General features: G+C 38.3%; 1 protein-coding gene across 1 annotated transcript in view; it reads right to left on the bottom strand.

Moving 5' to 3' along the window:
* Positions 1–13,586, bottom strand: part of LOC150110067 (copine-8-like) — a 301,155-nt gene that overhangs the window by 71,202 nt on the left and 216,367 nt on the right. Inside the window, exon 11 of the mRNA XM_090406591.1 lies at positions 1,031–1,081. Within this exon, the coding sequence (XP_090262717.1) occupies positions 1,031–1,081 (51 nt within the window). The remainder of the gene's footprint in view (positions 1–1,030; positions 1,082–13,586) is intronic.

Here is a 13,586-nt window from a genome sequence, read left to right as displayed (position 1 = left end):
AGTAAATGCAAATTGAAAGGAACATAAAAAATGTTGTAAACCAACTAGTAGCTAAGGTTACACGTTCGCGTGACAGAGAGGATTTATTGTTCTTATTCATTATCACGCATGCGTGTTTGTTGTAAATGTGTAATGTGATTACTGGCTAGCTGTAGTTCAGCTTGATTAAGAGAGAGGATAAGGTTTTTCCACGAATATTAAATATTCAAATATTCCTAAGATGTCAGATAGGTGTGAAAATACAATTTTCACACCTATCTGACAGCCAGTCACTGATCCAACTCAGAAGTCTGTTATCCAATCCCATCTGTTTCAATTTATTTAACAGATTGTTGTGCGGCAGCCTATAAAACTTTTGCAAAATTCAAGTATACCACTGTATATGCATCTCCCCTGTCCAAAGTATTTGTCACCTTGTTATAGTATATAAGTAAGTTAGTAAAACATGATCTCCCTTTAACAAATCCATGCTGATAACCATAGAGAATATTACTGTTATCAAACACCCATTTCTGTAAGCTACTTCTCAGCAATCTCTTTAGTACCCACAACTCCAGACATACAGATATATATGAAAATAAAATTTCCATGTATGTTTCTTCACTGAGAATTATTGTGTTTAATAATAATAGGGAGCACTCTACACACTAGTAAATCAAAGATGCCAAGAAATTATATTACTGGTTTAATCCTTTATCCAAGTATAAGCAAATAAAGTATGACAATGACATGAAGTATCTTCACAACTGGACAACTTGTGTATAGAGGCTAATGATATCACATTAACTGTCTTATTATCCCATAATGCAACCCCCCCCCCCCACCTTTCAGACATGCATAATGCTGTGCATTATGGAAAAGGCCAAGAAGAAAGGAAGAAATATAGAAAATAAAGCTCCTGCTCTGGAGAACAAATAAAGCATACTACCAACTGGAAGGTGAAATTAGTTTGACAAAATAGGCTATATACCATGTGATCAACTCAACAGTGGCCAAATTATTAAATTCATAATTCACACAAAAAACTTACCACTCCAGAATTTTTGTAGCTCCTTTTCTTCTTTTTTTTAGGGTTTATACACTGAAAAAAAAAGTGAATGAAATATAAGTGTCATTCTTAGATGCAACAAACTTATTAAAACTGTTATAATTAATATTAACCAAACTTCCATGGAAAAATGTAAGAAAGTGAAACACTGTGTAAAAAGCTAAACAAAATTCATGGGAAGACTTTGGTAAGCACATACAGAAAATAAATATCAGGATAGTGGCAAAATATTCTTGACCTATTTAAAAAGGTAAGAAATGGAGGAGAATTATAAAAGGAATCAAAGATGATAAAGGTGACATGAAAACTGAAGGTAAAGATATTCTAGATGTTTGGAGAAATTACTTTGAAAGACTGTTAAATGAAACAAGCAGTGTCCGCTGGCAGTAGAAAACTTCCAACAGGAATGCAGTTAAGAATACATATCCATACTTGAAATAGAAAGAGTCATGAAAAACCTGCAATGTGGAAAGGGAGGTAGAGTAGTTGAAATTGAACATGCTCAAATATGGCGGTATAAAAGTTTTACAGTGGACACATTGCATAATTCAGAAGGCCTGGTCAGAAGGTCAAATCCCGGATGATTGGAGCAGAGCTCTCATAGTGAACATCTATAAAAAGGGAAATAAAAATGTATGTGAGAATCACAGATATATTTCTCTACTGAATATTCCTGGTAAGATTTATGGAAGAATACCTGAGAAATGGCTAAGAACAATTGTAGAAGGAAAGCTTGATGAAGAAGAAGTTTCAGGCCAAATAGAGATTGTTAAGTCAGATTTTCACTTTAAGACAGAGTTGAGAAATCTTCGGAATATAACAAGAATTTGTATTTAAGTTTTGTTGATCTGGAAAAGACATATGACAAGATGCCAAGCAGAAAGCTCATCAAAATGCTTCAATTATATGGTGTAAATGGGACATTATATGAAGCAATACATAGCTGTAAGCTGTATTGCTCCATATAATGTCCCATTATATAACTGTAAGTCAAGCAGTTAGAATTGAAGGAGTTACAGAAAGACGGTTTGATGTTAAATTAGGTGTGTGACAAAGGCGCATGTTATCTCCACTGTTATTCATTATGTACATGGATCACATTATGGAATTAAATCTGATATGAAAATTGGTATTAATTTTAGCTCTTTACTTTACATAGATGATGTAATACTTCTGAATAAATCCAGCACAAGTCTGCAAAATTCACTGACTATATTGAATAACTGTTGTAATAAATTTGGTATGAAAATCAGCAATAAAAAAACAGAGACAGTGAAAAGGAAGGAGCATCGAAAACCTCAGCTGTATCTTGAATGGTGAACCTACAAAACAAGTTTAACATTTCAGTTATTTAAACACAATTTTCAGTGAGGATGGCCAATTAAATATGGAAATAGACAACAGAATTAGTAAAACTACTATGGTACGAAGTCAGCTGAATAAATTTATATGGAATAAGAAATTAGTCAAAACACTAAATTAGCTATATACAAGATAGTGTTCAAACCAATTTCAACTTATGGATCTGAGAGCTAGGTTAGAAATAAAAAAACTTGATCAAAGTTTGGAGACCTCTGATATGAAAGTTATGAGAAAGATTAGTGGAGCGAACAGATGACATAAATGGCAGATCACATTAAAAATGAGGACATTAGGAAAGAACTTGCCATGGTTAGCATTCAGGAATGTGTTATTAGAGCTAATTTCAGGTGGTATGATGACTTAAATAGAATGGGAGAGAAAAGATTAGCAAAAGAAGTAAGTGTTCTTTGCCAGGTTGGCAGGAAAAAAAAAAGATCCAGGGGAAGATTAAGATGTAGATGAATTGATACAGCAAAAAAGTGCCTTAAAAGACAGAAATGATCTGATAACGTTGGAGTCTTGTCAGATAAGAGATTAATTTGGAGGAAAATTGTTTATTGGAAGTTAGTAATAGTTTAACTTTTTCGTGTAGTACTATCATAATTATCCTGTACATCCTCTGAGTGTACATATCAGAAATTTGATAATGATAACCCTCCATGGAGCAAAAGACTCATTGCAGGAGGTAAACAATGTTACACACAAAGCCCATCAAAGCATGCTTTAAACTTATTCAATGTATCCAGATTAATCACAATGTCAGGTAAAGCATTGCACTGACCAACCATTCTTAAATGCAAAGAACCCCCTCCTTGCTCCTGTTCACTCCCTCCTTATACAACTTCCAGGTGTGTCCCTACCCACTTCATCCATTCTACAAAAGATTTCTTCCACATTAACAACTCTTTACATTTTATTTTATTTTATTTTAAAAATCTTCAGAGTGAAATGCAGTGCTACATACTATGGTCTACCAGAGCAAAGGCCAATGCCTTTGCCCAAATAGGCCAGAAAGGCTGAAGACAAAATACATCAAGATCTATCCCATGCCAGTACAAGAGGTATTCTAGAAGTCATTTGATGGTGACGACGCCAAGCCACCAGTGTGCCCCGCAAAACTCTAAGTGACAAGATTTTAATGTCTGCCGAAGTAATGCCTATAGAAGTCAAGTCTTTGTAACTCTCATTGCACCATACACCATGATGGGCGATGGTAGCACTAGTGAAATGAAGAGCTGCCCCAAACTCCTCTTCAATCTGTCAAGCAAAAGATTTATATTCTGCCCATAATACGAGACCTTGTTCCTATGACAGACAACGTGGGCACCCAGTACCCACTATCTATTCATCAATAACCCAAACTCTTTCACCCTTCTTTGCAGTTAAATCAGGCTTTCTAATACCAGCTATAGTGCGGTTCAAGCACAGTCTCCCAACCTTTGTTTTTCAACTGGTTATTTAATATGGAGACCACGCAACCATGCTGCTTTACCCGAATGCCATGAGTTCAAAAACAACATTGGGCAATATGAGAAAGAGTTTCACTGTAGCAGCAGCCTGCCCTACAACTTATATCACTTCTATGGACACAGGTTGTGTGGGCCCTCGTGGACAGGGCATTGATCCTAGCCCTGATTAAGTCAATAAATTTGTAACCAGGTAGAAGTTTAGTACATTCCTGTACCCATTGGTGTGGGGGAGGTACTAGATTAGATCCATAAAGTGATGCATGATCAACAGAGCTATATAGTTGAGTAGCCCATTTCTTATGCTCTGATGCAGTCTCTATCAGTTGACCTTGATACTTAGTCTGCCCTGTAGTACATCAACGGTCTTCTTGGATAATAGGACAATGAAATGCATCTCTGAAAATTTGAGAAGTGGATATTTCTAATTTCTTAATTCTATTATAACGGAAGCGTGGGATAAGCCAACGGAGGGAAGGGTTACCAAGTCTGCCGTCCTTCACTAAAATAGACAACAGAAGTATTTAAAGGAAGCCTACATCATGAGCAAACAGCTCTCTCCATACAGGCCAATATTGAGACATAGGTATGCCCGAATATCAACTTATGATAGTACCTAGGGAGCAAATAATTGAAAGGAGGAAAAGCCTTTGCTGGGGTTTGAGAGGGGCTTTTCTTAAAGATGAGAAAGCATTTTCTAAAGAGAAGGGAATAGAAGACCGTCCATTTGGGGTAAAGAAGATACCAAGGTATCTCCATTCCTCCAGGACAGTAAGGCAATTCAGTGGCCTGGAGGAATGGAGATACCTTGGTATCTTCTTTACCCAAAATGGACGGTTTTCTATTCCTTTCTCTTTAGAAAATGCTTTGTCATCTTTTGTCAAGATTTTTGACCTTTATCTTCTTGTCACACCCCAAAGGGACAAGTGCTAATGAGCAGGACTTCTCTACATTTATGGTAAAACCTCTAACAAGAAAGAAGTTGACTGTTCGGTCAAGGAGTTCCTGCAGGTCTACCTTAGTGAAGGCCACAAAAATAAGGTCATCTGCAAAGGTCATAGCATTAAAAGAAGACACATCAAGAGAGTAACCAATATGGTTAGGTAGAAAATGAACGAACTAATCAATGATGCAGTTGAAGAAAAGAGGGGGGGGAGATAGAGGGTCACCTTGGTGAACACCCTGAACAATGGGAATAGGAGTCACACAGGTCCCAATATTAATAGTAAGAGATTATTAGAGTATAACTCTAAAACATGAGAAAGAAAAGAATCTGGACAGCCTGCAATAGATATTGATAGTACTCTTAAAATAGCAGGAAGAGGAAACAATATCAAAGGCTTTCTGAAGGTCCAGGGAAGCCATAAACAAAGGCTTAAGGCGTCAGTGGGAATCGGAAAGGAAGGCTGAAAGAATATAGATGTTTTCAGCACAGCCATCCGAAGGGACAAAGGCTCCTGCCGAACGTCATGTTGGATATACTTTAATACTCTAAATGCAGATAGCAGTGTTTACCTCAACAAGATGTTTAGAAGAACGATGTGCTCCAAGTTCAACAGCAGAAGTAAAGGCACGATTACATTCAGGGCAGATAAAAATGATGAAAATGTGTCAATCATATCTTCTCTCTTCCTCCTATTCACAAGGCTTTGTAAAGTGCATTCCCTCAATCTGTCCTGATATCCCACAGTCCACAAACCAGTTATGAAGTTTATCAGTCCTTTCTGCTTTGCAATATATCCTCAACAGCATGAAAACCAGGGACTAAATCTGTGCACAATAATCCATACAAGACCTGATCAAGGCCTTACACAATGGAACCAGAACTTTTTTATTTCTACAAGTTAAGGTCCTCTGCATCACTGCCATAATCTGATGTGATGTTTTTACAAGTTATACAATGTGACGTCTGAACTTAAGCTTCTTGTCCACCACCCCAAGGTCTCTTACCACCTCAACTCCCTCCAAGATTCCCCCACTAAATTTCAGAGCCTTACCTTGTCAACAATGAACTGACAGTTCCATACTGTTGCTCACCTATACAATCTATTCAAGTTCTCCTGTAAGTCCACATCTGCTTGATTCTTCATCGCTCTTCCCAATTTTGCATCGTCTGTATTCATTTGTATATTAACAGTTAAACCTATCCCAATATTATTAATATACAAATTAAATAATGATGGTACCAAAACTGACCCTTGTGGCACACCACTAGTGACTTTCCTCTTTTGAAAGAGTGTCCCCCATTCCCCTACATGAATTGCTGATACCTATTCAATAACCATTCACTTATCCAATTCACTAGTCTATCATTCAACTCCATCTGTTTTTATATAGTGACCAACTTATGGTGAGGCAATGTACCAATAGCCATTGAAAATCTGAGTACACCACTGCATATGTATCTCCGTGGTTAATGGACAATTCATCACAAGAAAATTGATCGCGGGGAAAATTCACCGACAGGAAAATTCGTTGAGAGTAAAATTTATCACAGGAAAAATCATTGCAGAAAAAATTTGCTGAAAGCTTTATTCACTAGAAAATTGAAGTCAGTTTGGTTTAACATGTGTTATGTAGAGGTGTGTGATATTTGATAGTAAATTGTATCTGAGAGATACTGCTAACTCCGATGTCAGTATAATATTGGTTTAGATTTTTTTATTTACTGCTGAAAATGGCTGGAAAAATATATCGACAGGATAATCCATCAGATGTTGAAGAGATTCAGCGAATGTTACTCAAGTAAAATGATGAGAATGAGAGTCGAATGTGAAAATGAAAGTGATATTTGATAGTAAATTGTATCTGAGAGATACTGCGAATTTCGATGTCAGTATAGTATTGGTTCAGTTGGTTTTTTTAATTTGTTTCTTTTTTTCAATTTCTTGATTGTAACTGAAAATAAATAAACCATCATGTATTATATTTGCAGTGTTTTTTTTTAAAGTTTTATCACATTTCAGCACATACTAGTAATGAATGTATCTCTCAAATACACGTGACCTAAGCTGCAATTTTTTCGACTGCGACCACCACAGGGTTAACCTCCCAACCGGCCAGGACATACAAATATGTCCAACAAATCCTGGATACGAGTCAGACTACCTGTTGAAAAAAACATGGATATCAAGTGCATTTGACTACCATTAGAAGGTGCGATAATCAGTGTACAGTGTGAATTCTTTTGTGAATTGTGCTGCATTTTTTTCTCAGTAACACAAGTGTTATTTAGTGGTTCTGCTTTTGGAGTTTCATTATTACCGAGTTTCAGTGGCATACCGAGAAGCCTAGGTCACAGTTGGCAGCATTGCGGTGGAAGAGAAGACAAGTTTTCGCTATCTAGTATAGTTGATTATAGCGTTATATTTATATATATATATATATATATATATATATATATATATATATATATATATATATATATATATATATATATATATATATATTATATATATCTGTGATACAGTGTTCATATATATTTTTTGGCGATTAGTTTAGTAGTTACGTACTTGCAGTAAGGAATGATGGCGGAAGCAACTGCAATCATAAATGGTGTGTCACCGAGTCCGCCGCCATTTAAGAACTCTATTACATGTAATATAATAAAGGACTTTGTGGTATGCAGTGATTGCGGCATGTATGCTTCCCAGGAAATGGATATGTAGTGGGTGAGAGAAGAGGGGATATGAGCAAAATGCAGACAGTGGGAAGAAATTAATGAATTGGATATATCAATAACCAACCTAGTTGCTTCAGGTACGGGAAATGAATGTTGGGAGATGAGTAGTGTGATAGGAGAGAATGACAAACAGGAGACGAGAAATGTGATAGGAAAGAATGCCAAGTGAAGTATGAATGAGAAAATAAGAGTTGGGAGTGTGAAAGGCATGAATGCCTGTGAAGTTTATGGAAATGGCTTTGATTGGGTAAAAGAATGGCGAGTAAGAGTGACTGACTTGCAGAAAAGGATAGATGAGCTGAAAGAGGAGGTGGAATATCTTGTGAACAAGATGAGAAGTATGAAAGATGAGATTAGGAGAATGGAAGAGATGTATGCAAGGCAAATCAGAGTAGGAGTGAGAGAAAGTTTTGGGAATGATAGAAGAGGAGAGAATAGAAGCAGTAAGAGAGAGCGGTTTGGGAATGATAGAAGAGGAGAGAATGGGAACAGTAGAAGAGAGGAGAATGAGAGAGCTACGTGAATGACAGAAGAGGAGAGAATAGGATAAGTGGAAGAGAGGGGAATGAGAGAGAGGTACGGGAATGATAGAAGAGGAGAGAATGGGAACAGTAGAATAGAGGGAATGAGAGAGAGGTATGGGAATGATAGAAGAGGGAATGGTAAGAGGTGTAATGTACAGTGACTCAATGATCCATGGTGTGCAAGATAGGGTGCGTGAGGAGTGTTTGTCTGGAGGAACAATAGAAAGCGTAGCTATGGCAATTAAGAGGGGGTGAAAAGGTGGATGAGATGATTGTGATGGTAGGAACAAATGACTTAAGAGGTAATGTAAATTGGGCAGTGAGAGATATGAGATTCTTGCTTGACATAGTACAAAAGAAGACGCAGGAGGAAAGATAGTGTGCATGTTGCCTAGGTATGATTGTGACGAGCTGAGCAGAACAGCAGTCATATTGAATAACACAATAGCTAGAATGTGTCAGAAGAGAGGATTGGAATATGTGGATGCTTGGACAGTGTTTGAGGACAGAGAGGAATTGTATGCGAGACTGCATTTGAATGATGAAGGATGTAGGCATCTGGAGAGATTGCTGTTCTGAAAGAGTCAGTGTGTCAATGCAGGGAAACTAGAATGCCCTAGGTGGATGGTAAGGTGTACCCTCTTGTGGGAAATGGTACTTGGGAGAAGGAGGACAACATCAGGTAGCGCTGAGTCCAGTGGAGTCTAGAGAGGATTGCTGAGTATAGAAACAGTGGCATTTTTATGCTTTATACTAATGCCAGGAGTATCCAAAATAAAGGAGATGAACTGGTGATGCTGATAGCATCAGCCTGGCCAAAGATTATTGGGATCTCTGAGAAGTGGTTGACAGAAGATGATATAATAACAGGAATTGAAGCAGCAGGGTACAGCATTATTCGGCAGGATAAGAAAACATGGTGGTGGAGTACTCCTTATGATAAGTGATGACTTATGTCCTCTAAGACTGGAGGCTTTGGAAGGCAATGACACTAATGGTTTTGAAAGCATATGGTGTGAGGTAGCAGTGGCCAAGACAGGATATTGAGTGGGATGTTGCTACAAACTAAGGAGCACAAAGGGTGGGGGGCAGGAGATGTTTAGGCAGTTGAGCATGGCAAGTGCAAGCCGAATTATTGTTATGGGAGATTTTAACTACAGCGGTATACGCTGGGAAGAGGAAAAGGCATGTAGTAATAAGGGAATGCAATTTCTAGAACTCTTGAGGGACAAACGTCTTAGGCAACACGTAATAGAGTGAACAAGAGGTTTCAGAGTTTTGGATTTGGTCATAGCATCAGAAGAGCTGATAATAAGTGAGATAACCTCCACCAGTTGGAGAGAGTGCCATGTGGTTTTGATTTGAAAGATGAATAGACATGCAGGAGTATCAAAGAAAAGGGAACGTATGTGGAATTATAAAGCAGGTGATTATAATAGTCTTAGATATCAACTAAGGGAAAGTTCCATGGAGGGCAGAATTGGAAGACCAAGATAGCATTAGTGCTTGGGAAATTGTGAAGGAATATTTGTTAGCAGCAACAGTAAGCTGTATTCTACAAGCGAAGAAGAGAACACAATTTGGTGTAAAGTGGATGACAAACAATATTAAACAGAAGCTACATGTGAAAAAAGAGGCTATGGAACAGATATAAGGAGACAGGTGAAGAGCAGATGTATGAAGAATATAAGATACAGGCCAGGAGAGTGACTAGTATGGTAACGAAGACGAAAGTGGAATATGAGAAGAGATTGGCACTAAGATCCAAAGAAAATCCTAGGGAATTTTTGTAGCTATGTGGCCAGTAGGAGGAGAAATGATTGTGGAAGAATGACATTGTGGGATAAAAATAGGAATAGAGTGACTGATGCAGAGGACATAGTGGAATTGTTCAATGAACACTTTATTGGTATATTTCATACTGGAGGGTAAATTTTAATACTAGAGGGATAGGATAGGTTCGAAATTTAGAGGTGCAGGAGGAGAATGTGTTCCAAATACTGAGTACTCTGGATGTCAGTAAAGCTGTGAGACTGGATGGCATTTCACCACGAGTTTTGAGAGAATGTGCTAAGGAACTGACAGCTCCTTTAATCTGGCTTTTCAATGAAAGCCTGGCTACAGGAAAGGTGCCCAGGAAATGGATGGAAGGAAGGTAAGATAGTGCCATTGCATAAGGGCGGTAGCAGACTGGAAGTGTCTAATTATAGGCCAGTTTGTGTGTCATAAGTAGCTGTTAAGATCTTGGAGAAATTAGTCAGGGACCGTATACAACATTGGGCAGATGAGGGTAATGTTATCTGTGAGAGTCAACATGGATTTGTGATGGGACACTCTTGTTTTAGCAATATGCTAGCCTTTTATAATAAAATTACAAGAGCAGTCAATGAAGGAAAGGCATATACTGCCATTTTCTTGGATTTAGCGAAGGCATTTGACAGGGTGCTGCATGATAAGCTGATATTTAAGTTGCAGCACATGGGGTTTGGATGTCAGGTTGGTCAACTGGATTCAGGATTGTCTGTCCGATAGGTATCAGAAAGTTGTGTATGATGGGGCTGTTTCAAGTGAGGGTCCCACAGGGTTTAGCACTGAGAGACCTATATTGTTTAACCTTTATATCAATGATATTGTCAGTGAGTTGCAGAGGGATGTTCAGTTATTTGCGGATGATGTGAGGCTGGGAAGGGTTATTAGTAATAGTGTAGATGTGGTAGTCATGCAAGAGGATTTGAATGAGCTAGACAGATGGGCAAATGAAAGGGGATGTTGGTTTAATGCAGTAAAACGTAAGGTCTTGAGGTTTGGGACACATCGATGGAATGCTGCATACTCTATGGCAGGAGTTAAACTGGAGGAAGTAGGGGATACAAGAGATCTGGGGATGATGAATGATAGAAACCTGAAATTTAAGGGGACATATTGCAAAGGTAGTGAAGGTAACACAGAGGATTGTTACAATAATGAGAAGGACACTTACCTGCAGAGATAAAATGGTAATCATTCTCTTGTATAAGACTCTGATCAGACCACACTTAGACCACTGTTCTGGTCCCCAGAAATTGAAGGGGATAAATTAACCGTGGAAAGGGTACAAAGGTGGATAACAAAGATGGTTTCAGGACTGTACAATGTTAGTTATGAGGATCGGCTAAGAGAATGTGGACTGCAGAGTTTGGTGACTAGAAGAAGAAGGAGAGGTGATATGATAGAGACTTTTAAATTGTTTAGAGGTGGTTACAGTGTTGACACTGGCAGTTCTTTCGCTTGGTTGAACAGCGGGAAGGAGTGATGACAAGGGGCCATCCCTGGAAGTTACGAAAGGAAACTGTGAGCAAGAGGGTGAGGAGTGGTTTCTTTGCATGGAGGGTGGTTGAACCATGGAATGCACTGCCTGATGGAGTGGTGAGAGCGAGACCGGTCAATGAGTTTAAGGAGTGGCAGGAAAAATTCTACAAACAGATAGAGGGGACAGCCATGGGTTCACCACTTTCCCCACCCTTGGCCAACTTCTTCATGGAGATGTTTGAAGAGAAAGCCTTAAACTCAGCCCCACAAAAACCTACCATATGGCTTCGCTACGTTGATGATGTTTTCGCTATTTGGCCACATGGCCCGGATTCACTCCTCTCCTTCCTAACACACCTGAACAACCAACACCCTAGAATCAAATTCACCCTGGAAAAAGAGGAAAACAATAACCTCCCCTTCCTAGACACACTAGTCACCCGCCAACCTGATGGAACCTGGGTTTTCTCAGTTTATAGAAAACCCACCCATACAGGCAGATACATTCACCAACAATCCCCCCCCCCCTCACAACAATATTTAGTTATTAAAACATTATTCAACAGGGCAAAAATAATCTGTTCTAATGATCAAGCCCTAACCACTGAACTAAATCACATCCGTGACACTTTCTCAGCCAATGGCTACCCCCTCCAAAAAATACTTAACCCAGTTATCCACAACCCACCACTCCCTCCCCTTCACAAAAAAGATTACTCTAAATCCCTCACTATTCCCTACATCAGAGGCACCTCGGAAAAAATCAATAAAATCTTAAAAAAACATGACCTGACCACATGTTACAGACCACATAGAAAACTGGCATCCCTTATTCGCTCCACCAAAGACCAACCACTTCCCCTAGACCTACCTGGTGTATACCAGGTCCCTTGCAGCTGTAAACTGTCCTACTTTGGCCAAACAGGCAGGACAGCAAATATCAGAATCTCAGAACACAAGGATTACATCCAATTTCACCAGTACAGCCACTCTGGGCTTGCAGACCACGCTCTGGATACTCGCCACAGAATAAGATGGAAGAAAGCCACAGTAATACACCGCAGCAAGTTCAAGTATGAAAGACTATTCATGGAATCAGCCTCGGCCCTTAGGAACATGCCAAACCTCAACAAATTTGGATGCATAAAACTTCCCCAAATTTGGGAAACTTTTATCAGAAGAACTTCAGCCCAACGGCCAAAAACTACCAATACAGCCCGCCAGGGGGCACCATCAGGACTTTAGGAAAACGCTAGCTTCCTAGCTTCAGTCTCATTTGCTGTTATTAGTACTTGTGTGCACGTGTCTTTATTGTAAGTTCCCAAGAAGATGGCAACGTGACGTTCGCCGAAATATCGGAAAGTATATATTAAAGTTTATTTAATCTATATTTCTAGTATACGCTGTCAATTCCTTAAATATTAGTTATCGAGTTTAAGGAGTGATATGATAGACTTTGTGTTTCCTAGGAGGGACCTCCCACGTTGAGTCTTGATAGACTTGTGTTTCCTAGAAAGGACCTCCCGCGAGAGTCTTTTGACTCCTTGGAGGTCTAAATAATAACAATAATAATAATCCTTCAAGCTGACGAGAACACTTAACCAGATTACCTTGTGTAGCTACATTCAGTTACCTAATGCCAGAGACATAGTTGCTTGTTGTTTGCTTGGTAACTGGAATCTAAATTGTTATCTACAAGTTACATTTATTTTCGCTACTTGTTCTATCGTATAATTATAGTTTTTAATGGCAGCGCAAATAAGAGATCCTTTCATATTTCTTCACTTAAGATTGTATCACTCTGGAGAACAATGCCACTATCATTTTTTTTTTTCTAATTATCTTAGTCGCCAATACATTTTATTCCCCCAGAACTTGATTCAAGATAATTATTTTTGTCAAAGAATTATTTTATAAATTCATAAAAATCTGAATCTTAAAATAAATTCAGTCTCCTTCTGTTACAAATTGTTTTCTTTATTTTTTAATTCATAATCTTAGAAAATTTGTTCACAGATTGTGTGAAGGTTCGCTCTTTTACAATATTACATTATAGATAATCATATGTAAATCTTAAATCATATCACATAATGTATAATATTTATAACCTAATTTGTAGTTCTTTGCACTTCAACTTTCTCGGTTTCCTGGAGTCTCTCATTACATACTGAAATAAACGGCTATTATGAAGTAAACTTTTGTGTACATATTTTCTG

The sequence above is a fragment of the Typopeltis vanoorti genome, chromosome 1 (genome assembly GCF_054136105.1).
Source record: "Typopeltis vanoorti isolate ZY-2024b chromosome 1, IOZ_Tvanoo_1.0, whole genome shotgun sequence".
NCBI classification, from domain to species: Eukaryota; Metazoa; Arthropoda; class Arachnida; order Uropygi; family Thelyphonidae; genus Typopeltis; species Typopeltis vanoorti.
This window is presented reverse-complemented; position numbering and strand designations above follow the sequence as displayed.